This window comes from Pieris napi, chromosome 13 (assembly GCF_905475465.1).
Source record: "Pieris napi chromosome 13, ilPieNapi1.2, whole genome shotgun sequence".
Classification (NCBI taxonomy): Eukaryota; Metazoa; Arthropoda; class Insecta; order Lepidoptera; family Pieridae; genus Pieris; species Pieris napi.
The window spans coordinates 11,635,606-11,663,138 of record NC_062246.1 but is presented as its reverse complement, the minus strand read 5'-3'; the positions used below and the strand labels follow the sequence as shown (position 1 = coordinate 11,663,138).

Below are 27,533 nucleotides of genomic sequence, written 5' to 3'. Positions count from 1 at the left end.
CCGCCCCTTTTACCAACCACTCCCTTTCAAGTCAGTTCACCTCCAACCTTCGTAGGGAACGCACGTATCATTTCGCATTTGAATTTCGAACGTATAGACAATGACAGTTAAGTGACTAGCTCATGTGTATAATGTACCCAACGGAAAATATAAAACATGGACTAAAAATAAATCCGTTTATAAAGGAAAATATGTTGAAAACTATTCAGAATCTGTGCTATAATAACACAAATGTAAACAATTTTAACATGTCATCACCTTTTTTGGTTGACAATATTTTGCATCAACAAAAATCGGTGATACATAATCAATACTTGAACCAATTGGAGTTCTTACAACGTTCCAATTTCGAAAGATCCAGAGAGAATTCACCAGAAATAGAGGAGAGTAAAATGGCTGAACCAGACGATGACAGGAACGAGGAAACCGCAGACAAAGTAGACGACGACGATTCTAAAAGCGACGAAGGTTTTGTCAAGCACGAGGTCTATTACAACGATTATTATCGTAATGAAGATCGCGAGAAAGAGGTTTTGAATATTCCAAATTTGAATCGCCGCTGTCACTGTGGTTCTTTCGACTGCCCGCCGTTTTCCTGTAAGAAATCGGGCATTAGGCGTTTAGAAGAGCTAGAAAAAAGGTTCAATTTAAATAATTATCAAGATAACTCCGACGAGGACGTTAGAGAAAAGACTGAGGACATGGTAAAAAGTTGTGATGATTATAACGAACAGAAAAAACCGCTTTTGAAGTTTAGTGTCAGTGCCATACTTGGGGAAGACCAGGTGAAAACTAATGTCAATGGTAAGTTCTTTCTTCTTTTTCTTGCTGGAAATGGAGCTGGACTGCCTCAATGTCCACTTAGATTGTATTGTCTATTGTCATGAACGCTATTTAGATATCAACAATTTAACCGACTAAAAAGTACACATATTGACTGGATTAAATTCAAGACACGAATTAAATTCTGTGGCGGTTGTTGCATGGATATGTTGAGATATCTATATATTAAATGAAACCTTTGTTTGAAGCTGTGTAACAACTGGCATTAATTGTTTAAAATATGAGCGTTTAACTATATAACATTTGGGGTAGTGGGGTTGCGACGCTGGATTAACAAAAAACTAACTTGACTTATTGAAGAGTTCGTAAATCTAATTGACAATTATGTTATTGGACAACATTATCGGAAACATATTTATGGGAAAATACGGCTCATTTTGGCTTCAGTGCGATGATTGTTTACATTTTGTTTTAAGTAATAATTCAATATGTATATACGTAACTTAACTAATGTTATGATACTCACGCTAAAAGTCAACATTCTAAAAACAATTTAAAAACGTATCACGGTATACGCGTCTTATGATTGCAGCCAATTAAGACAAAATAAATACATTTAGATATCCTCCAACTAAACTATAGACACTGCAGAGGCTATTATATACCCGCAGTTTCCATGTGTGGTGTTATTACTTAACATCAGATGACACTTTATAAAAAAAACATTCCTATTGACACTCCAATTCCTATTGAACTTTATTCGTGAATTGTTTCACTTTAAAAAAAACTCGTCTTTATTATATATATAAATAGATTTATATCCAACATATACAGTATTTATTCTTAACAATATTAAAATGGATAAATGGAAAATCAAGACAGATTTATAAAGTTTGGTCCCTGTAGCAGTGTGTTTAATGCTAGCATTTGCTCGCTGTATTGCGATACTTATTCGTTGAGCGAGGAAAGCACCAGCTCTGGGGTCACCGGCACTATCTACCAGGCGCACACTTTAATCTTGAATACTTTATATGTATGAGTTCTATAATCGCCCAACAATTGTCATGTGTAGGTAGGTATAGGTAGGTCGTTTTTGACTTCTGCATCTTGGACAAAGTATGTTATAAGTATTCTAGAGACTTCTAATTTAAAAATGTATCCGAACTTGACATACGGAGTCATATTCACAATTGGACAACTCAAACATCAGTTGGTGCAATATCTTAGACAGTAATGAGCTTTCCGACTGGAGGACTTGTTGTTGTAATGATTATTAAAGCTTTTGTGTTTGTTGTCTAATAGAGTAACTTTTTAAAAAGACATGTAAAGTTATTGATTGACACGTTTATGATTTTTAAAGCCTCGGATGTGTAATATTATGTCATTAATTGGACAATATTTTCTTAAAACACTAGCTGACCGGCAAACGTCGTTTTGCCGGTCATTATTTCTAGGAAAGGTTGTTATTTCTAGGAAACATTTTTTTAGTTCAATAAAAATAAGTATCTACTTAAAAAAAATAGGTGTTGATCGTAGAGGAATGATTAAGGGTTGTATGTATTTTTGTAGGTATGCTGGATACAGCAATTGCTACCTATAGGTACTGAAGCAGTATTGTACAAAGTAGTTTGAAATATTTTATGACGTGGGGATATTGTTGTATATGTGTGATTCCCGGTGATAACAGAAATAAAATTCTTTAACATCGATATTCCTGAAAACAATGTTGGGTTTTATATCTTGTTAATCTGAGCGGAAAGAGAACCGCCCCGGGATTTGAGGTCGCAGCAATGTGGAGGAAGGATCACTCGACCACTGAATGGCCCAAAGATACCAGAGAGTATTCAAGAATTTGTAGGTTTATATGCTTAGTCGGAATAACTTCGTAAGCGCGTTTCATGACGACATCGTAGTGATTTGTAGTGCACTACACTGATTACCTTTCTTGTCATGTTGACTCGTACGTCAGTGTGTGACAGCTGATACTTAACGAAAAAAAAAATCTTGCTAATAAAATGACACAATTGAGAATTATGTTATTATTTCACTTACTATATTCTTATCTGAATTCTGACAGCCGATAGATTAAGAATTTTATTTTAAAAGTTCGATTAAAAATATGTTATATTATAGACCGTTAATTATTAAGTAAGTCAGTAGGTATTAAGTAATACATTCGGAAACTACCAAGTTACAAAATTATTTCACAAATATAGTTTATTTATTAACACTTTGTTGCAGTAATACAGCAATATAAAAAAATAAAAAATACAATTAGATAAGGTAACAAAACTGTAAGAGACTTATAGTTATTTAGACAAAAGTACCTAATGCAACGAAAGCAAAGCAATTAAAACATATAATGTAACATAGGCTTTATTTATTTCCAAAGCCTGAATTAAATTAATAAACAAATTCTATTAAAATTATTTAGCCGCGTCAGGCCGCTAGTGTAAATCATAATTCCGTGTTTTTTATTTAAAATTTCATCATCTTATTAAAACATTAAAAAGGCTTTATGTTGATAATTACTCTCTATGAACGCCTTTGTAACTATTTTTTTTTTATTTTGAAGAAAAAACATGTAAATGCTACAAGCATGTAATCTTTTTAATTATATAGAGGTTTTTAGCAACAACTTTAGTGTCCACACGTAATATGATAATATATTGTTAAGAAATTAATAAATCGCTTTGAAATTTATTATATGATTAAAAAAACTACGGGCGCCTTCAGTGTCTGACACGCCGTCGACTTTTTGGGTATAAGCCATATTACCTCACGATGTTTTCCTTCACCGTACGTAGTAAGTCCATTGGTACGCAGCTGGGTTCGAATCACGTTGACTAAGATGAACACTCCTCTCCAACTCAGATTGCAGATTCTCCTAAATCGACTTAAATCACTCATAAACGTGATTATAAAAAAGGTTTAAATTTACAATTACTATCAGTTCCCAAATCAAGGTGTTAGAGCGAGAAGAACTGAACTCCCCCACTCTCTTTATCCAGTTTTTTGGTTTAACATTGTATGGAGCTGCAGTTATTGATACGTTGTTTATCGTTGAGAAACATTCTCCACTTGACATATTGAAACAATAATAAAACAGCATAAGCTCGCATTAGTGTCATTAAAAGGCTTAAAAACGGCCGCTTTCCATAATCTATGGTTCAGTGACTTCAAGAAAAGAGCGCACCAATTCTTAAAACGCAGAGTCTCCTGCTCGTTCTATAAAAATGGGAAACATAACATCAATAGGTTATTATATCCGCAATTTACACTCAGGGGAAGATGCAGATTCCAGGCTGAACATCTTGTTTTGATGCCACTCCATTACTGGATTGTTGGCCGCCTATAAAGATTTTTGTTTGTTTGTAACTTGGTCATTTGAAAACTTCTTTCTCAGTTAGAATTTCTGAGTGACAAATGCGGGGAGTGGTGAATATTTTGTAATTAAATAGAGCCTGTAAAATACAAGTATCTAATGAATAGCAAAAGAAGTGCTCAGTAGAAACAATTTCTTATTGAGACCTATACCGCCTATTTTCATAGTTTTTTTTAATAAAACAAATTATCGAGACCAAATAGACGCTATAGCTATTCCGACATCTTAATTCACTGAAACTTGCAATATGGCGTTGACTTTTTCAATAAAACGCAACATCTGGACGGACACTTAAGGCTGGGGGCGTGAAAGAGACGGCATTACGATATAGCGATAGGTTAGAGTGGGACGGGTGTATGTGGGGGGTTCGGCGAAATTAATATGTCTTTTCTGTACATTTTCGTTCGCTTTATTATTTTATTATTGATGTTGGGATTTCTCTATTAATATGTTGGGGCTATTACGTCTTAGTGATGCTTATGTTATGTTGCGATTTTTAGAGGGTAGATAAGAAAATTATGACATAAACTAAACATTTAAATATAACGAAGTTTCAAATGCTTAACAGTGTAATTATATACAGGACCTAGCCGTGTTTATGTATCGCAATTTTCACAATTTCATACACAGTTAAAAATAATGCACGACTCTAACTAAATGAAGGTACGAGTACTTGCCAAACGGATACTTAGTGTATAATTAATTTTATATAGAAAACATACCCTACAATTTTAGTAAGGGATGGACCCTTTACTAAAAAAAGGTACTGAAGCTTCAATCACCACAAAATACTCCCAGGAATCAATCGAACAGTCGTCAAGATATGCAATGAAAACCACCTGCTAAAACAATCAACCTACCCTCTTTTATTTCACTCCATCGAAAACTTTCCTAAACGATCCGTTATTACCGATAAAATAACGGGTATAACGCTCCAGTAAGGTTCAAATTGGAATTCGAACGTTCCAAATACGAATTCAAGTTCAAAATAACGACTATAACGCCCCCGTAAGGTTGAAATTGGAATTCGAAATTCGAATTCGCCAATATGGCGCCCAATGACATGTTAATATGCGAGTCCGGAGCCGAAATGCATAATAAACTTGAATTTCTGTTATTTTCTTTTCTTATTGATGGGGTGGGGTTTTTGTTATTCTGACAGTTGCGATATAAGTACATACGTTCTTAGTATTTATACCAATTATTTTAATTATTATGCATGGATGCAGCGTTCATCTAGTAGGACATTCATCTCTGAGGTCGTATATTCGAACCCTTGCCGTGCACCAATGGACTTTCTATATACGCATAAATTAACACTTGCTCATGGTGAAGGAAAATATCGCGAGGAAACCGGCCTAAAATAGACGAAAGCGGAGGCCTATTAGGATATTAGGAGGATATTATATAAAGGCAAATTTTTGCTTTTTTAAAACAAATACATGGATTTCGTATGTTTTACTAAAAATCAAAATATTTCTTTAATATAAGACAAAACGTCCGACCATTTTGAGGGACACTAATGCACTGAAGCCCCCATATAAACACACGTTCGAATTTCGAAACAGTAAACTGTAACCGTTTAACACAACCGCAGACATGTTCTGAATTTAAACGATCCAATGAGCGTGCGGTCGCGATAAACGGCCGATTTTCGAATTTCGAATCATTTATGAATTTAATATTTGGCGTACGCGTAGATTAGTGTCTAGTGTTTTTTAATAACTACCTACTTATTATTAGTAAAACATTTAGTTATACTAAATTAATTTTGGACTACAGTTTTGCTTAGTTCGGCGTACCTCTTTTTTTCTCTTTTTTTAAGTAATAGGAGGCAAACGGGCAGGAGGCTCATCTGTTATGTGAGCTGAGTTCACTATCGGCCGTCAAGGCAGAACACAAAATACCATCCGTATCACCTCGACGTCCGTCGTACCACAACTGAGCGTTTCAGGCAGTTTTTGCCGCGCACCACCACTGTGGAACCTACCGACTGAAGTATTTCCGAACTAATTCGACTTGGGGTCCTTCAAGAAAAGAGCGTACCAATTCTTAAAAGGCCGGCAACGCACTTTCTAAAAATGTGAGTGGCCATGGTAGCATGACATGAGCCTGAAAGTTTTCATACCTTGTTGTAAAAAAAATTGTTGTAAGTTTATATTTATATGTTGGTATTTATTTAATAAACATCGACAATAAAAAAACTATATTACAATTAATCAAATATACAGTATTAAAATTTTTCTTAACCTATATAGTAATAATAAAAATAATAAAAAAGAAAATTAAAACAAATCTAAAAAGTTTGGTCCCTGTGGCAGTGTACCTTTGTAAATTGTAAATATGTACTTCATATTTGATTGTTAAAAATATTCTATGAATTAAAATAGAAAATTTATTTTATCTAATTTAATACATTTTTTTCTCACAGTGGTTGCCTGGACATCGCTCGAATGCGATAAGGCCGCTAATTGCCCTTCTTTTCATTTAATTATGTACAATTTTTATATTGTAATACAACGAAGTGTTACTAAAAAAATATATATTTATTTAAAACATTATATTATGTTCATTTATTACCTATACGTGTTTAATTCTGATTAAACAGATTAAAGTTTAACGTTAATGTAGTGTTCACACGGCGTGAAACATAATAATGTCACGATGTCGTGAACACAAATGTTCGGTTACGAATATAGGTGTTCAAAATTACTATTTAGGTAACATACGTGTTTCGTCATCCTGGCGTGGTATATCGTCTATACAGATCCAGTATTTATTTATTAATAAAAGTCAAAAGTCAAAAATATTTTTTTCATATAGGTAGCACAATGTACACTTATGAACGTCAGAAAAAAAAATATTGGTTGTTTGTAAAGTAGGTTTACGATCGAGATGTTTACGTGATAACGTCTTATTGGTGATATAAGTTTTTGGGAAGTAAGGAATTAATGAAGATAACAATTTTTTCAAATTTTAAATTACATCTATCGTTTTATTCACACTTTTGATGATAAATTTCGGGTGTAAAATGACAAGTTTACTTATTCGACTATGATATACATTTTTCTTCATACATACATTCATACAAATCATTTACATTCAAATCAATCAATTACAAGCTTTCTTTTTTAAAACACATGACAATTATCAGTGGTGGATTTACCAGCAGGCTGAGTAGGCTGGAGCCTAAGGCAGCAGAGTTTAGGGGCAGCAAATTTGAGAATTTATTTAGCTTCCTTCTAGAAATCAAAAGGATTTCTGCATGAGGTTTTCTGATGTTTTACAGAAGTCTGCAACAAATTTTGCCAATGACTTTCCCTTCTCACTTACCATTGTTCATTCGGTGTAGCAAACTTCCAATTATTTTACGTGCAATTTCAAAGAAATTATTGGATTGTAAATAATATCTTGGATATGACAATTGTAGAGGTAAAGGCGGCAAAAACTTCACAGCCAATTATGATATGTTACAAGAAATTAAATAATAAAAATTACTAGCAAAGCCACTTTACTTTTTATGTTTTTTATATATTACTAGTGGACCCCACAGACGTTGTCCTGCATGATATTTAAAGCGATTAGGATATTAAGCAAAGTATGAAAGTACCGACTGCAGTGCCATCTGCCGGGCTGATTTGTGAATCTAAACCATTCCCAGATCCCCTTGAACACACACAAAAAATTTCATCAAAATCGGTCCAGTCGTTTAGGAGGAGTTCAGTCACATACACACGCACACAAGAAATATATATATTAAGATGGAAGTTACATGTATGTTTTTAATGAGAATGAACTTAAGTTTATTACATATTGATATAACTATGTACTTCTAACAGTAGTAGCTTTCACTAACGGCTTTGTCCGTTTGCTATATTATTTGATTGTATTAAATCGTAATGGTTTTTTATCGATTTTCATGTCTTCTACAAAACTGTACGACATCACTTTGTTCTATCGTCAATAGTTCCGCAGCGTAGGTACGCGATAGAGTAATTGTGGTATTTTTTCCCACCTTGGGTTACATTATTGAAGTTTTCATACGTTTGCCTAATTTATTTAAGAAAGAACCCATCATGAAATTATGTAGGAATGTTGATTAATTTTCAAATCGGTCCAGCAGTTATGAAGTCTTCAATGTATACAAACAAACAATCAAATCTTTCCTAGTAGTAGAACCTAAAGTTTTTAAAATCGTGGCAGGAATTACTGAATCTATTTGGAGACACATTTTTGTGTATATTGCTGGCTTCTAACGTATACAACCATATTTAAAAAGCCTTAATAATAGTTACAATTAAATAATTATAATACAAATTCTTAACTCTAGTGTTTAAACCATCATTCAACCAAAGTTCCCTTGTTTGGATGTTGCAATAATCAAAAGTCTCAAATCCCATACGTCTGATTAGTGAAATAATGTCTGTAAACTAAATCTTACATCCCCATAGCTATTGTTTTTCCTAAAATGGTTTTCCCTAATAAAGAGGCAGTTAAAATTATTCCCCACAAAGGACCGTTTAAAAGTGAATTTTCCGATCACCGTCCCCTGCGAATCAATTATTTTCACACTTTCCCCGTAAACGCCGACAGTCTATGGTTTAACGGTTCATTAAATACCGGTTATTTACCGGTTTTACTGTCGTTAGTGTTATTAATAATAATAATTGCGATCTTTGATAATAATTGTGACTTTTAATGTAACGTACAATTAAAAGCAAAGTTGGCCTAGTGGCTTCAGCGTGCGACTCTGATACCTGAGGTCGTAGGTTCGATCCCCGGCTGTGCACCAATGGACTTTCTTTCTATGTGCGCATTTAACATTCGCATGAACGGTAAAGGAAAACATTGTGGGGAAACCGGCTTGCTTCAGACCCGAAAACTTAACGACATCTGTCAGGCACAGGAGGCTGATCACCTACTCGCCTATTAGATTGACAAATTATCATGAAACAGATACAGAAAGCTGAGGCCCAGACCTAAAAACGTTTTAACGCCAATGAATCATTTATTTTTTACAATTAAGAGAATATTTTTACAGTTTCAATTATAAAATTTATTCACATATCCAAGTAAAACAAATATCTAATAACAGACCGTTAATACATAATAATAATTTGTCCATCTATTAATATAACAATAAAGCGGCAATATTTTTCTATAATGCACAAAAAACGTACGCCATAGAATAATATTTTATTAATTCACATTTAATCTACGATAAAACCAGGCAATAAACAGCTCACATCCCGCCCACAGATAAAAATAGCTACCAATTCACACCATAGACACTTTTTAACAACAAAGCTAATCCTCACAGCTATCATAACAGCTAATAAAATGTCCGAACAATAAATTATAAACGGGGGTCGTAAAAAACTATTGTGTTGAGGGATTTTTGCATTGTTTGTTGCATGTTTAATATTTTATTGATCCCATTGTTGCAAAAAGGGATTGCAGTCTTGTTTTCTCAAGTGTCTTTTGCTCTTTTTAATCTGTTATTGCGTTTGTATTATCTATGGTTTTTTATAACCATTCTATTGTGTCTTCGCGGTTTGATTCGAATTGGGTGGATTTATTTGTATTGGTTTTTGTGTGCTTTAAGAATGGTTCATTTCACACATATTAATTGATATTGGAGAAAAGTGTTTTATTGAGATCAACGCGGCAAAACAACTGTATAGCCGCGTTTATTTGGTCGTCACGAGTTCATAGGCGTAGTTTTTCTTGATTGACTATTTAAACCAGTGTTTCGCAACGTAGGGCCCACAGGGGGACAATCGAAATCAGCTGGATATAACACAACGTGGAGACTTGAAACGGAAACTAACGAAATTGGAACTTAATATATATTAGCATCAAGCGCAAGGACCTCACAAAATTAATACAGTAAACTAAATCTAGTAACAGGTCGTACCAATTCTTAAAAGGCCGGTAACGCACTCGTGAGCCCTCTGGCGTTGAAAGTGTCCATGGGCTCTATCACGTGTCTCTATCACTTTTCTATATAAAAAAATATATGGAAAAGTCTTTGGAATTTTTAATTATGATTTAAACATTTATTTAATGTTTCGTTAACAATTTAAGTACCTACTTCCGAAATCCTATTATTTAAATTTCTTAAGTGAACTATTCTATGTTTTAATACATAAATTCCTATATAAAACCATCCTAAAATAAGTGATTTGAATTCGTTCAAACTAAACGTTTAATTTACAGTGACGGAAATATGTTCATACAAATAAACACTAGATTTAAGCTGTCCCTTGTCATTTGTCAAATAGAGATGTGTTCAGCTATTGCTTGTGGTGATGATAATGATGTTAGCGCTTTATAGAAAAACAATACACAAAAATTATACTAAACCGACGGGAAACAGTTAGTAATAATCTAACTGAATCCTAATATTAGTATTTTTTTATAGAACAGGGGGCAAAAGGGCAGGAGGCTAATCTGATGTTAAATGATACTACCGACCATGGGCACTCTCAATGTCAGAGGGCATTAGTACCGTCCTTTAATTTTTAGTATAAAATTTATCTTTAGTTAAAAAAATGCTCTATAATCTATACTCTATAGTCCGTGGGTTTTAAAAATATTTGGAAATTTTATTTATACAGTATTTATAATTTAGTAATAATTATAATTAATGTACCTTTAACTCTGGCAGCATTTTCTCGCTGTATTGCGATACTTATTCGTTGAGCAAGGAAAGCACCAGCTCTGGGGTCACCAGTACTATCTACCAGGCGGCAAAATTCATCTTTAATAAGCGCCTGTGTGTCCAAAGGTTTCTATTCCAAAGGGAACAAAATCAAAGTTTGAGAAAAGACTATTTTATTTGAGCTATTATTTTCGGTCTGCTCTGCGACCACACAAGTTTGAATATTCTTAGTTATTAAGCGAATCCAAAAAACTCAATTTACAATTCAAAGTAAATTTTATTTTGTATGTCTAAGCATAGTTCCTGGGTAATCAAGTCCAATGATTCGATTTGCAGCAAAACCAACGTTTTTGTTTTAAAGAACATGGGGCAAACGTGCAGGAGGCTAATCTGATGTTAAGTGATATCTCCGCCCATGGACAATGCCAGAGGGCTCGGGAGTGCGTAGCTGGGCTTTTAAGAATTGGTATGATATGTCAATATGATACTCTGGATTCGACGACTGTTTACTAACTACCTTGATTTGTCTCTGCCCTATGCCCAATTCGGAGACACTGCCTAGGGCGGGCGCAGAATAATTTTATTATTATATACCTAATATTTTAGTGCAGTGTTGACCTAGTAGCTTCAGCGTGCTATTCTCGCGGTCGTAGGTTCCAGCCCTGTTTGTGCACCAATGAACTGGTATTTGTGCGCATTTAACATTCGCCCGAACGGTGAAGGAAAACATCGTGAGGAAGCCGGCTTGCCTTAGACCCAAAAGTCGAAGGCGTGTGTGTCTTGCCTTTTTGATTGACAAATGATCATTAAATGAAAATCTGAGGCCTAGAATTAAAAAGGTTGTAGCACCACTGATGTTTATATACCTACTAATACGCTTTCAATATAAGATCCATTTTAATAAGTATTACCCAATTTTATGGTAAGAATAATAAAAACTTACTGAAGCAAAATGAAGATTTGGAGGGCGGGCGGGGGCGTCGACGTGGAACTTTTACCCCGGGGCTTGTTGTTTTAATTATTAATACGCTATTAAGGATTTAGGGGTAATCTCTGTAAGAAAAATACTGTTTTCTTTATAGATATTAAAATTAAACACAATTACCCTTGGTTTTGCGTTCATTAGTGGAATATTAAACCGCCTTCGCTATTTTAGTCTGTAGTTCTTGAAATTATACGGTACTTTAATGTTCTATAATTAACCCCATGCAATATTTATAAACTATAATCAATTGTTTCTTACCTACTGTCACATCCGGCTGCCAAAAGTGGACATACAACACAAAAATCAAAAACTAAACTAATAGAAGCAATGGAAAGAAGTAAACCGAAAAATAGCATAAAACAAGCAGAGATGCACAGATAAAAGATGGACTTTAAAGACATATGGAAAATACCAAGAGGAAGAAAGAGAGGACGCACTTTTTTTATCCGAGGTGGAAATACACACCTGTAAAAGTTATGACATAACTTTTACACATTTAAAGAAAACACTTTACTATAAATTAAATAAAAGACAATACTATAAATTATCAATTTATTTGTAGTTATTGTTCACTATATTGGCTATAATGGCTTACACATAAAACATAGATATATAGTGTGATGGACTTTTTTGTAGAACTATTTAAAATAAACATTTCCATCATACATTACGGTTTTGGCAACGCACGCTAGAATACTTCGCAGATGGTAGATTCTTTCCTACTTACTTGATATTTTTGACAATTCACACAATATGTTTATAAATTGTAGCCTATGTGTTAGTCTGATGTAAAAGCTATATTATTGTACAGTTTCAATAAAACCCATTCAGTAGTTTTTACGTGGAAGAGTAACAAACATCCATCCACACTTTCGCGTTTATAATAAGGATTAACACGTAAATTTTTATATTTCATTATTAACCCCGCGACGGCGTTTATAAACGCGTGAACTGAAATTACTCCAAGCGCCAAAGCGATCACATATAGGTTTAAATTAATATGAAGTCAAAAACAAAACACTTTGATTAATGGCATTACAAAGGAGGTACAATATATTAGGGGCGGCGTGGCATTGACAGAAGGGTGGTAAGAAAACGTGGGGTGATGCGGGCGAGGTGCGAGGTAGGAGCGGTAGCGATTAAAATAAAAAATATTTATAGATACATTGATTATATTGTTATTATGCCCTCCATACTAACCACTTTATGCTAAAATCCTTGACGACATGATGAAATTACAATTTTAACAATTGCAAATTCAAACGTTTAAAAGTATTTATAATCTACGCAGTATAATAAACAGTGATAAACTCTAAGTGATTTAAAGAAGCCCCTCGCTAACCAAAACATCGAACTATGTTACACTAGTACCGTTTACTTACATAATCTTAAATTTTATGCTAAAGAAGGTTGTTCCTTTTATGTCTGGGCTTCAGTTTTCTGTTTTCCAATAAATAGGAGTTCAGTCTTCTGTTCACGGCGTCGGATTTTTCGGTATAAGATTTTCCTTTTTCGTACGAGCGAGTGTTAAATGCTCATTAATACCGTCTTATTATTTTAATGTACGATGAGATGAGAGTCATACGATCAAGAAACTAGGCCAACAGAGTTGTACCTACCCTCTTTTTTTCGTGGGGAAATGAATTACACATCCCGCGGAGCGACTGCCTTGTGGAAGGTTGTGGGGCTTGCTTGTGCATACCCACTCAAACCCCACGGCATCACCAGCAACCGCCCGAGGCACTATAAAACAAACCTGTAGAGTGTAGGTATAGTTATTACTCAAAACAAATTAGGGACTAAATAAAATAGATTTTTTTTTTTAATTCTCGATAAAGTACAAAACGCTATCAGCTCATGCTTTAACAAATGATGATGGAGATTTGAGATTCGCTTGTATTTGTAATGGTTTCGCGATTACGCCGTTTAACGATTAGCGCATTGAGACGTCTTGACTTAATTGGATGGTGGAAAAATGTTTATTGAATTAATAGGCCTATTGTGAAAACGTTATTTGAACCAACATTGGTTCAATTAAAAAGGTAATACACTTCGTAAATACAGAAATAGAGGAAAGAGAGGCAGATAAGAAGATGGGAGGATGATAAAAATCACGCCACGATTGGAAAAATTTAAAGGACGCCTTGTCTAAGCTGTAAATAAATAAAAGACCGTTTGCCGAATGATATTAAGTAGATATACAGTATTAACAATTTTCTTAACCTATATAGTAACAATAAAAATAATTAAAAATTAATAAAAGGAAAATTAAAACAAATTTAAAAAGTTTGGTCCCTGTGGCAGTGTACCTTTAATGCTGGCATTTGCTCGCTGTATTGCTATACTTATTCGTTGAGCGAAGTAAGCTCTGGGGTCACCGGTACAATCTACCAGGAGCCAACTTTAATCTTTAATTAGTGCCTTTGCACTTGAACCCCAAGGGCTAAAGCTTAGGTTTCCTAGAAAAGCGGTGCAGTTAACTAACGTCCGTCATTTTACGGTTGTTAATAACGGCCGTCTTTTTATAATCATGCAAAAACTCATCATTTTCGCTCGTCCAAGTCACGTTTCCACTCATGGTATTAATTAAATATGGGCACGGCTACACGCGAAATACATTGAACTAATGTTTATCACCGCTATGACGGCCGTCATGCAAATGACAGCACCACTATTTGACGTTACGGTGACACTCAACGTTCTCTAGAAAACCTACTCCGATGTTATTTATAGACAACGTATGGGTTACGTCACCCAACGTTAGATTACGGCCGTTGGATAACGGCACCGCTTTTCTAGGAAACCTAAGCTTTAGAGTCTCTACTCCAAAGGAAAAAGTCGAAGTTGTTTAAGAATATTAGTTTAGGTATATGTATATACTTTATAAGAACTGTCAAAAAACTCTCTCGCCAGGAAAAACTCAATTTCACAGAGACAAAAACTGCTTTATTTTAGGCTGTATTTTATAGATTTTTATGAATAACAGTTGGACTTCTTTTTACGATGAGAACAAGTGTTCAATATAACGTTCCAAATTCGAATATTCAAACTTCGAATGAAAATACCCACAATAATTAAATTATGAAGTACGGCAGTGAACATCGCAAGCGTGCGGCAATTGTCCGTCACGTGATAATTATACGTTTACCAATATTTTACATCTCTTAAGGATACGGTATTTAAATCATTACAAATAAATTACAGATTACAGACAACCGATGGTGGGTAACCCATGGCCGATAGCAAAACCCATCGCGAGCCGCCCAATTCCAGTACAGCATCAGCACTTGCAGCATCTACTTGCTCACTGTCACCATCCATATTTAGCAGGTAAGAAGCTGAATACCGTAAAAATATTTTCTTTTTCTATGACATTAGTGGAGAAAGTAGATGGAAGTTCCAAGTTCGGAGATCTTGACTTAAATTTTTTGTTTCAGTGAGGCCGTCGCAAGCTCATACCCAGGTCTTCCCGCTTCCAGGTGGATTTCCATGGGCGCATAGTTCTAGAGGTAATAATGAAAAAACAGATGTAGTCAAAGATTTCCTTGTATTTTATTTAATAGTTCTCGGCACCTCCGTCGGCAATTTTATAAAATTAAATCTATCTTCTATTATTTATATATATAAAAAGAAAATGGTGTTCGTTTGAGGCTCTTTCACGCTTAAACCACTGATCGTATCAACATGAAACTACCACCATTCGATGCGAAATTTTTCCTAGATGGTTTATGGCTAGATATTTATTTTTTTAATTCCAACGTTCCTTCATTTTTTTATTTCTGTTTTACTTTTATGAAAATTTTTCCCGCTAATAAAAACAAAAGAGGCTTCCTAGAACCGCAAAACGTCAACATCTGTTAAAAACTCGATTTTCGAAATATTTCAATTTTCTTAGCGGAAAGTTAAAAAGAAGAATAATAAAAATATGAAAAAAAATAAAATAATGAAACATAAAATTTATTTTAATTCGTCCAGCAAAGCGGGCGCGAAACGGCTAGTTAAATTATAAATAAAACCAAAAGCAGTGTTGGCCTAGTGGCTTCAGGATATGACTCTCATCCCTGAGGTCATAAGTTCAAATCAATGGTCTCTCTATGTGCCCATTTAACACTCGCTCCTACGGTAAAACATTGTGAGGATAACAGCATGCTTTAGACATAAAAAGTAGACAGCGTGTCAGGCACAAGAGGCCTCACATACTTGCCTATTAGAAAAAATAATATTGACGCTTGTATGGGCTAGTTGATCTAGTCCTTAGTGTAAGAAATTAAACACTCCAATGATGACTTGATTCATTATAATTCACTTCACTGATTTTACGTAAACTGTATAACTTCAAACTTGAACAAAGGAATTGCCCGTGCGCATGTGTTACAACCTCTTTTATAATCTATTCCCTACTCTGTTGTACTCTGATGTTCGAGTACATTCGTAACAATTCGTAAAGAACCGAACGGGTCAAATGTATGGTCAAATGAGTAACTATTGCACATGCGCACTTGTAGCAAGATTCTTAAGAATATGTTTCATAAAAAATGTTTAGAATTTAATTAAATAAATATTAAAAGCTAACACGCTAAAACCAAGTGTTGCAGCGCTCTGGCATTGAGAGTGTCCATGGGCGGCGGTATCACTTAACATCAGGTGAGCCTCCGGCCCCTGTTTTATAAAAAAAGCTATTTATAGCACCATAAAGCAGTTTTATTTGGTGTCTTTGACTCAAAGGTAAGATATCAGGAATATTTTTCTATCTGTGTATTCTAATATAAAGGTCTTTTTAGGAAAACCCCGCCGTGGGATGATGCGACGTGCGGTATTTTCTGATCTCCAAAGAAAAGGGCTGGAGAAGAGGTTTCAAGTCCAAAAGTACATATCCAAACCGGACAGGAAGAAATTGGCCGAGAAACTCGGATTGAAGGATAGTCAGGTGAGATTATTTAAAACTACCTTCAATTTTACGCGGGTAGAACGATAAATTCTTAATAGTAACTTAAGAGCAAATATACTTTTTGGCATATACACAAAAATGTAAAATTAAATAATTTATATATATGTTTTATGACACTTATTTATTTACTTGTGTGTGTTGTCTATGATCATCCCTGAGGTCGTAGGTCCCGCCTGTGCACCAATACCTGTGGACTGTCTATAGGTATGCGCATTTAACATTCGCCGAACGGTGAAGGAAAACATTGTGAGGAAATCGGCTTGCCTCAGACGCCAAAACTCTACGGCGTGTGTAGATTGAAAACGATCATAAAACAGATACATAAATCTGAGGCTCAGACCTAAATCTAGGCCACTGATTATTTAAATTTATATACCCAATACATTCGTAATAACGACTACACGACTCATTGCCACCAAACATCACTAAATTGCTTGCTACCTTAACCCAATATCATTTTAACATAAATAAAATCGAATCAATGATTAACTTTTTAAATCAACCGCAAGAGGCAAAAAGCTCTTTAATCTAACCCAAATGTAGAAATGCAAATATCGAGTTAGCATCAAGTAATTGTTTAGGCCCGGGGCGGACGGCTGCGGATGACAGACCCCTCCCATTACCCTTGGGGTAGCAATTTTTTTGTAACACCCTGTGTTACTCCCCTAAGCTGTGGGGTTACCAGTTATTTCAATAAAATGGGATACACTGTTGGAAAATAATTATCTTAACTGTTTTTAAAAGAGTTCTTAGAGTCTATTATTTGAACTGACTATAAAATTAAAATTAATAAATAAGTGGCGCTACAACCTTTTTGTCTGGGCCTTAGATTTATGTATCTGTTTCATGATCATTCATCAATCTAATAGGCAAGTAGGTGCCTGACACACTTGACTTATTGGGCGTAAGGCAAGCCCGTTTCCTCACGATATTTTCCTTCACCGAATATTAAATGCGCACATGGACAGTCCATTGGTGCACAGCCGGGGATTAAACCTACGACCTCAGGGATGTGAGTCGCACGCTGAAGCCACTAGGCCAACATTGCATCGCCTTATTAAGCTGCTAGTGTGTTTATTTACATAATAATAATAATAACAAAACAGCACATTCAATAGATTTCACTATACCCAACAACACCCACAGCAAGAAACAGCTCGTAAAACGAAATATACAGATCTTAAAAATGTGGATCCTTAACAAAGTATCAATAGTCCCTGTAATATTGTCCACCACGGGAATAATCCCAAAACAGTTACATGAATCTATAAAATTGTTAGACCTCCCAAAATCCATTTATATAAATTTGAAGCCACTAGGCCAACACTGCTCTTTTTCACTATCCGGAAGCCTATTCAACTCTACCACTTTCGGTTTGGGACAAAGTTCTTTTGGGAATTTGTATTGAGTGGTCTTTTTTAAAGAACTACTCCTCAAAAGTGAGAACACTTTGTAAAGAAGATTATCAGTGACACAAAAGCCTAATCGTAGGAATACTAACTAATTTTGGTTAAGGCTTAAATAGGTAACAACAACAAAATAGGTCTATCCTATTTGGAGGTATGATGCCTAAACATGCCTTTTTTATAGAACAGGGGGCAAACGAGCAGGAGTCTCATCTGATGTTAAGTGATACTTATGACCTCTCAATGTCGGAGACGCGCGATTGTGTTTCCGGCCTTTTAAGACTTTGTACGATATTTTGAAGTGGCTGAGCCTTCTAGCATTGGAAGTGTCCAATGGGTATTACTTAACATCAGGTCAGCCTCCTGCGTATTTGCTTCCTTACCTGTTCTATAAACCAATTAAATTAGATTTTGTGCTTTATATATAGATATATGTATTCCGAATATAAGCTTATTAAGTTCCAAAAGCTGTCAGATCAATCTTCACAATACTGTATAATATTTTAATTCTAAACAAGGTGACGTTCATTCATATCCAAATAAAGCCTATTTTCTATAGTCGTGTGGTCACCCTTAGTCAGTTTGTTTTGACTATTTTTCATATTTAGTTTTTCTTTTATGATTTTCCGTGGAAATACTTATTCTTCCGGAATGCCTTTAACTGGCATAACCTTTGTTGAACGAAATCTCGTTATGAGGAAAGGATTTACTTGAGAGTTATTTCCGTTTCGGGATTATATTAGATCATTCAACATATCACAGATTGTAAAGACAATAAAAAGGGCGTTGTCAGAATTAAAGCGACGTTAATAGATATTTGCAAGAATATACAAAGTAGTAGTAGTGGCTTCAGCGTGCGAATCTCATCCTTGGGGTCCCAGGTTTGATTCCCGACTATGCACCAATGATTCTTTCTATGCGCGCATTAAAATTCGCTCGTACGAAGGAAAACATCGTGAGGAAGCCGGCTTCCAAAAAGTCGCGTGTGTCAGGCACAGGACGCTGATCACCTACTTGACTTTTAGATTGGCATATACAACAGATACAGAATTTTAAGGCCCAGAGCTAAAAAGGTTGTAGCGCCACTGATTTTAATAGGTTTAAATAAAATGTCCTGACGTTTCGCGGGCTTTAAGCAAATCTTAGAATTAATCTGTGGCCAGGCAAATCACATTAGGTAGGTATAGCAGAACAAAGTCATTAAAAATAGCAGGTGTTTTCATATGATTTTTTCTAGTTTAAAGTCATTAAAGCATTTACGTGTATATATCCTGTCCATGTATATTGTATATATTTATTTATTATTATTATACGGATTTGGAGACTTCTATAACTAGCTCTTTCGTGCATTAAAACATTCAAGTAAGGAGGGAAATTAACGGGAGGGGAGATTTAATTGACGGCGATTATACCATAGGGGACAGATAACATATGCCACAGACAATATTGTCTTTGCTCTATTGTCTATTCTTGCATCTCTTAAAACAAAGTAAAAAATAGTTTTGAGAAGTTGTGATAGAAATAATAGAAAACCCAACCAGCCTTACAATAATTTATCAAAGAATCTACCCTTTCAGGGCCGGCAACGTAACCACAATGTACAAACATAGGTCCGTGAACTACCGTCGCTACCTTTTTTGAAAGTCCAATATGCTCCTTTGCTCCTATTTAAAAAAAAAGCATCTCCTTTTTCTTCGATGATTGGTACTTTGATTTGAAGTCATATATTGAAACGTTGCCATTAAAATCTCTTTCCTCATTGGGTAATTTTATTTAGAGGTCTGAATATTTTGTCGAATTACCGGCTTATGTCCAATTAATTAGAAAAATATAGATTTGTTTTCTCATATATTACATTCTGTGTAAAAACAATTATGTGGCCATTCACAAGTTCTCTAATATCCTTTAAATAAATGCCAATGTAAAAAGCTGCTCTGTTAATAGAATAATACTGAAAATAATATTAAATCCCTTTAGAAAGCAGTTCATTCCAGTCATAAAAACGAACTCCATTACACAAGAGAAATAAAATATCGTAACATAATAGCCAGACTGAAGCAATTGTGTCGAAATAAAAAGGAAACGGAAAGAAATGGCGCGCTGAAATGTACTCTATAGTCTCTGGTACGATCGACTTAAGAAACCGCGACGGATATAGTATTTACTTAGGTTAGAAAGAGATGAATAATAGCGGTTATTGCGTCTTACAATGGGTTACTATTGGTCGATTTGTATCGGATAAAAGTGAACGGTGGCTCCGGATTGGTTGAAACGATTTTCTTTTTTTGGCGGGCATTACAATTTTATATTTATAGCTTACCGCAGTTTGACGAATTCCATATTGGGATGTTCGGTTATAATTTTCGCGTGAAAATATTTTACTACCATTCTGTTCGGTCTTCCATACCTTTAGCCAGATGGTCCCAGATACGATTCTCGGGAAATACAGAATACGGCACATAAGGTTGTAACGGTCTATTTATTTTTCTGATGTTTATTAGATCATAGATGTATTTGGTCCACAAATTTATATTTAGTTTAAACAAAAACAATACGTTTGAATGTTTTATTTTTACTGTTTTGAATGAATTCAATTGTAAAAAGGGTTTAATATTCTATGCTAATAATGAAATTCACTCCGACACTATTTGCAAACTATTTAATAATATTAAACAAATGTTAACAATATTTCCTTTGTGACATTTCGCATCTTACAATATTATTACAAAAGAAGGGTTAAATGCCCTCTAAACAATTTGGTTAAGCAAACAAAAATTTGACTATAAACAAACATGGCACGCTGTCAATCAAAAACCGCGCCAACAAAAAGTTCCGAATTCAAAATAAATAAATGCAAATATTTGAAATTGGAACGCCGTGAATGTAAACGGTCCGACGTTTGAATATTCATTCGAAATATGAATATTTCAAATTTTGGAACGCGTCCGAAAATCAGATTCATTGGACGGCATAGACTGTGGAGATGCTATAGCTACACAATTTTAGTTTGAATTATGCATTATTTATTTTCTATATATAACTTAATAGCTAATTAATAAATTATAGTACTTTTTTCATGTTTAATTTACTAATAGGTTTTTAATAACATTGAATTTATAAAAATGTATAAAATTTTAATTCATATAAAAATAAAAAGTAATTCTATAGAAATAAATATACATAGGTATATGCCAAATAAATAAATAAATCCATAAAAAAATTTATCTTTACTTTTTTTATTATCAATTTTGTAGTTAGTATATCATATAATAGTATCTACTACTGGGTCAAATCTGACCCAAAGGACAGCAACGTTTGTAAAATTAAAGACATTTAAGTTATTTTTACTAGGTATATTTGTGGATTCTAATATAAATAAACCAAACTTAACTTTTAATGATCCGTTAGTAAATTTCTTAACGCTATAATCTTTATTCTGTCTCTTCTTTTCTTCCCTATCATACATCGTTCCATAGATATATCTAAGTATATATTACATATATACTTACCAACATTTTATCTTTATTGATAGGTACTAAGAGATTGTTTCATCCGTTTTACGCCCTTCATTTAAAAATAAAAAGAGCCAAAGACGAATTAGTTTTTTTTAATATTAGCATAAAAGTAAATGTTCGAAGCTATGCGTAATAAATTTTTCTATGAAAAACCAAGATTTCCCCAATCTGAAATCAAGTTATAATCTGCGTCTAAACCCTCGTCTTGACCGGGCCCCGACAATATGCCGCCAGCAGCTGACGCGCGGCCCTTTCGACTTGCTAGTGATGTCACTAAATGTATAACTGTTATCGATTAAATGTCTTCTATCACCCGTGACATTGCTGGCTTAAAACGATAAAACTTTAAAATGGCCCTGTTTTTCTTTTTATAAATTGTAGACTATAAGTAATTTAAAACTAACCCTATTTACTAAAAAGGATATTTAACATAAGAAAGTGTCCAATAAAACTACTAACAATATTAAGGAGAAGACCCTCTGTCCTTGCGTACTATTTTTCCACTTGTATGGTTACTAGATTATAAAAGAAACTTTTATATCCCACTATATCTTTTTATGTAACGGGGGTCAAATGGACAGGAGGCTCACCAGATGTTAAGTGATGCCACCGCCTGTAGACACTCACTTTGTCAGAGGGCTCGCAAGTGCGTTTCCGGCCTTTTATGAATTGGTACGCTTTTTTCTTGCAACATGGTTCTTTATCATAATTGCAAATTCCTTTGGAACAATATCATAATCCGACGACAAAGATAAAAGGAGAAGCACACCCTTCTTATATATATACCAATGGCGCTACAACCTTTTAGGTCTGAGTTATGTATAGTAGACCGAGGCGAATCGGATCACTTTTTCTTTGAGGTTGAGTAAATCATACTAAAGTGCTATATAATGTTATTTTTATTGATAAAATCGTAAGAAGTAACAATTACCTATGAAATAAATATTTGAAAACTTAAATCATACATATATTCTCTTAATTAGCTATTAAAAACTAAAAAAAGGAAAATATCCGATTCGCCCCAACTCTCGGGGTGAATCGGATCGTGCACAAAATATAACAAAATTTTAAGGTATAGTGTTAAATAACTTTGGAATCAGTAAAAATATATAATAATAAGATCAATTTTAATTATTGGCACATAATTCACATATATATTATGGTCCTTTTTTTCTGTTAGCTCGTGAACGGTACTGAAAAACTCTTAGCAGCTTTACGCAAGGTCAACTCTTTGTTCTGGACTTAATTTACAGCCTCTTTCATTTTTTCTTGACACCATTCTCCGGTGGTCATGAAATAAATATGAATCAATAACCTCAAACATTTAATAAATCAGTTTAAAAGTATCATCCAATTCGCCCCTAAGGATATGATCCGATTAGCCCCATAATTAAGACTTTTGAAATAAATATGTTAGACGTTAACCTCTAAGATTATACTTAAAAGCGAATTGGTTCTTCAATATTAACACCTTGCTTAGGAATATAAACCAAAGTAGTTAAATTTTAAGACAAATCCGTCATATGACACAAAGAAAACGTAAGTACGTAACCTTAGATGAGCGCCAAATTGCGACACACACAAAAAACCGAGTGGCTGACGAGCGGCATTACCACTGATCCACAAGCCCAATCGAAATACTGCTTATGTCGGGAGGTGCTCAGTAAATGGAGAGACATAAAACGCCGGTTGAGTGCGTTCTATGTGAATGTGATATTTGAATTATCAACACATTTCTAATTTTGATCCGATTCGCCCTGTGATCCGATTCGCCTCGGTCTACCCTATGTGTTTTATGATCATTGTCAATCTAATAGACAAGTAGGTGATCAGCCTTCTGTGCTTGACACACTCTAACTTTTCGAAAGTATATTTTTTTAATCAAAACTTACGATAAAGTACTATATTTAAAATTAATTTATTCAACGTTTTATCGACAAATATCTCGCACATCCCTAAACTAACAAGGGTGACACCGAGCGGGAATTAATTACTTTTTGACATATTAACTTTTATTACAATTTATACGGGATAAAGATGGGAGACGAATTGTTGGGATAAATTGCGAACTGATTATCATAAAAGGCGTTATGTTATTGATTATTATACTGTGTGTCTCTCTATTTATGTATATTTACTGATTAGATATCTATATGAATTAATATACCCAAATATATAAACGTCAAATGCAAATTTGCGTTCCATAAAGAATAGAATGTAAAAAAAATAAAGCTTATCAAGGTGCCGAATTGAGGCTAAGGGGCTAAGGCCCGTATTCCAAAAGGCATCTGAAGTTACAATCTCCGCTTGAGCACAATAAAATTTGACAAAAATATTAATACTTAATATAAACGTCATAACGTACAGAGACAGTTGCGAATCATAAAGAATAGAAATTAAAGCTAAATAAGATGCCAAGACTAAGGCTGAGGGGGTAAGGGGCTTAGCCCCGTATTCCATAAGGCATCTCAAGTTACAATCTCCGCTTCATAGTCAAATATGTCAAATTTGAAAAAATATGACAGCTCTAGAAAGCACATTGAGGTTTAAGACTTTCTAGAATAGGGGGCCTACATCTCGACTTCTAATCTTACCCTTTTACTTGAAACCCCAGGATGGGGCAGAGGGGCATCCACAATGAGTCTCCATCGGTTCTCGTTGCCTCTGTACAACCCCAGATTTGCTTAAGGCGACCAAGCTTTCACTTTCCAATAATCAATCTTACGGTTAATTCCCGTCAAAGATAAACAACATGCGCAGGAGTCACTTTTAAACCTAACAAAAAAGTTAGTAAACTAAATTATAAATTATTTCTTTAAAAATCTCTAATGCAGTAAGCCTAGTGGCTTCAGTGTGTGACTCTCATCCCTGAGGTCGTAGGTTCGATCCCCGGCTGTGCAACAATGGACTTTCTCTGTATGTGCTTAATTAACATTCGCTCGAACGGCGAAGAAAAACATCGTGTGGAAGCCGACATGCCTTAGAACTAAAAAGTCGACGGTGTTCGTCAGGCATTTACAGGAGGCTGATCACTTACTTGACAAATATAATAGTTACATAAATCTGAGGCCCAGACCTAAAAATGTTCTAGCGCCACTGATTTCTTTTATTTCAAAATCTCGTTAATTATAACATCGATCATTCCTTACATTCGATTTTGTCTCAATCGAAAAATTCACACAAAGGTGACAATTCAAATTTTGACAAATCATTTTGCGCGCTACGCTAAATCAATTCGTTTCAGCCAATCAGCGGGCGCAATTTGTCATTCCAATTTCAAATTTGTCTTGACATTGACAATACAAATTGCAGACAAAAGTTTTTTAGAAATTTCGTTCTATTGAACCGTGCAATTAAATGCTTCTCTGTATTAGATATTTTTCACAGCTGATTTTAAAAAGGAGTTCTTATATTGAAACATTTTACAAATTTTAAACCTGTCATAATGGATAATATTATCTGCTACTTCTTTTATCTATGGCTTAAAGAAATTGTCTAAAATAATTGCGCCTAACAGCCATAAACAGCCTGCTCCGGTATTCTCGCTTTCGCACTAGGGACATTTGGGCACTCGGAACATCTAGTTATGTAATTATACGATAAATTCGTGTTTATTATACCTAATCACGTAATCCTATTCTCCTTAAGACCTACTTATAGTGAAAAAAAAAGAAAAATGAATTGACGTTTTATCACAAAAATTAAAAACAAAATCAAAATTATTTATTTATTTACAGAAATATAATATTGAGAAAAATAAAATGAAATATAATAAAGTACCTATATAATATTTAACACATAACATACACGATATCGCACGATTCACTCTGCGAACATATAAATATGTTGAAAGTATCGGATTTTCAGTAGGCGCAACGTCTTTGACAACTGGGATCTGCCCAACAGACTGGTTTTGGTTCTTGGGATCACAAACAATCTTGGCCGCCGTCGCGTAAAATTATATTAGAACATATAAATATAAAACACAAGCAAACAGAAAAAAAATCTAAAACTAAATAGAAACTTCAATCTCAGTGCGTGATAATTTTATTTAATTCATTCATATAATTCTATAAATTCTCCAAATCACTATACTCTGTTCACAATGGAATAAAATTGACCTAACTAAACGCATTTTTAAACGAAACTTGCATAGAATAGAACACTATTGTTTATGCCATTTTCAGTTCAAAATAAGAAAACTGTTGCCACGTTTCGCTTCAATGTTCCTGTTTATTATTTTCCTAATTGTAAAATTGTTATTAATACACACGTTTAATTTATTAAAATCATATTGGTAAAAATATTATTATCAATGATATAAAGTTATGGATTTTTGTCAAGACTTTTTCACAATAATTTCTCATAATGGAACCGCGTTACCACGCCTTTATATGATTGATGTTGCCAATTCCCAAAAACTGTTATTTCATCAAAAAACTGCGTAAACGACAAATCCCGAGTTGCCCCTTTAATAAATCATTGTTATTTTTTATAATAATGTATTTAATAGTGATGAAGCGTTTTGGACCCTTGCGTAATACGCCTCCACGGTGGCGTAGATTATTGTCGTGGTTCTAGGTTTGATTATTGTTAAAAAAATAAAATACTAACATATTGGACAAGGTCCTTCCATTTTTAGTTTTTTTTCTAAAAGTACCGTCAGAGTTACCATTAAACTGTTATTATAAAAGCGAATTAAAAATAATGCTATCAATTATGTATTTAAAAATCTAATTACATTTAATTTTTTATAGGTAAAGATCTGGTTTCAAAATCGCCGAATGAAATGGCGGAATTCAAAAGAGCGCGAGCTACTCGCATCTGGCGGGTCCAGGGAACAAACTCTTCCGAACAAAAACAACCCACATCCAGATTTATCAGACGCCGAGGCTGATAAGCAAAAATTCTCTCCATTACCCGAAGACGAGGAATTAAAAAACAAAATGTACGCGTCAACATCGAACTGTCAAAATGACAGTTACCGCATCGATGACAAGATGGCGGCTGGGATATTTACGCGGGAAAACTATCAAAATGAACTCGATGATTTTGAGAGTGATAGCGCATCTGACGAGGAAATAAATGTGACATGACCTGTTTTTGTATAATTGTATAAATCTATATTTATAATCCTAGAATAAACCTAGTATTTATAACCGAATTAGTCATATTAATTTAAGATAATTATTACAATGTGAAATAAATTTCTCTTATAAATGCAATTTTCAATCAAATGTCATGTTATGTAATTACTGTCAAATAAGAGATTCATTTTTCTATTCTATACACAAAAATTAACAGTCAAACATAATATTATGTAGAGGTATCTCTGCCTCATTGGAAGTGTCATACTTAATCTCAAAAATCATTCATTTAATTCCACGTCATTAACTAAAAAATACAGAATTAATTTATATTAATATTTTAGTCTATGCTAGAATTGCAAATATAAATAACTTTTGTAAATTGCACCTTTGTAAATATATATAGGTCTATGATAACGGTGTAAATTGTCAGATTTATCATTGTGTTAATATTGATGACATTTTAGAATTAAAAAAATAATGTACCTTAAATCCTTTTTAGTTAAGATAATAAAAACTAAATGGGCGAATATTTTATGAGTGTAATCCAGGTAATTTCAGAGGTTTTGGTGGGATTTATAATTTCCATAGATTTTTTGTAATAAGGAAATAACAGTGACAGTCAATAAACCACAGAACACCGGATCTCCGTTGCATTGTAAAATTAGTATGTAAATGAAATTATGGTCATGATCTCATTTGTTAATTGTAATATAAATCAATGTGAAAATAAAACAAATGTAATTAATTTAATACTGCC

General features: G+C 34.0%; 1 protein-coding gene across 1 annotated transcript; it reads left to right on the top strand.

Annotated features, from left to right (window-relative positions):
- Positions 1-45: 45 nt before the first annotated feature.
- Positions 46-27,471, top strand: LOC125055599 (homeobox protein DBX1). The gene is made up of 5 exons (XM_047658059.1): positions 46-804; positions 15,022-15,147; positions 15,255-15,326; positions 16,599-16,744; positions 26,444-27,471. Exons 1-5 carry the CDS (start codon positions 123-125, stop codon positions 26,780-26,782), a joined length of 1,365 nt encoding a protein of 454 aa, XP_047514015.1. The 5' UTR covers positions 46-122; the 3' UTR covers positions 26,783-27,471.
- Positions 27,472-27,533: the final 62 nt, after the last annotated feature.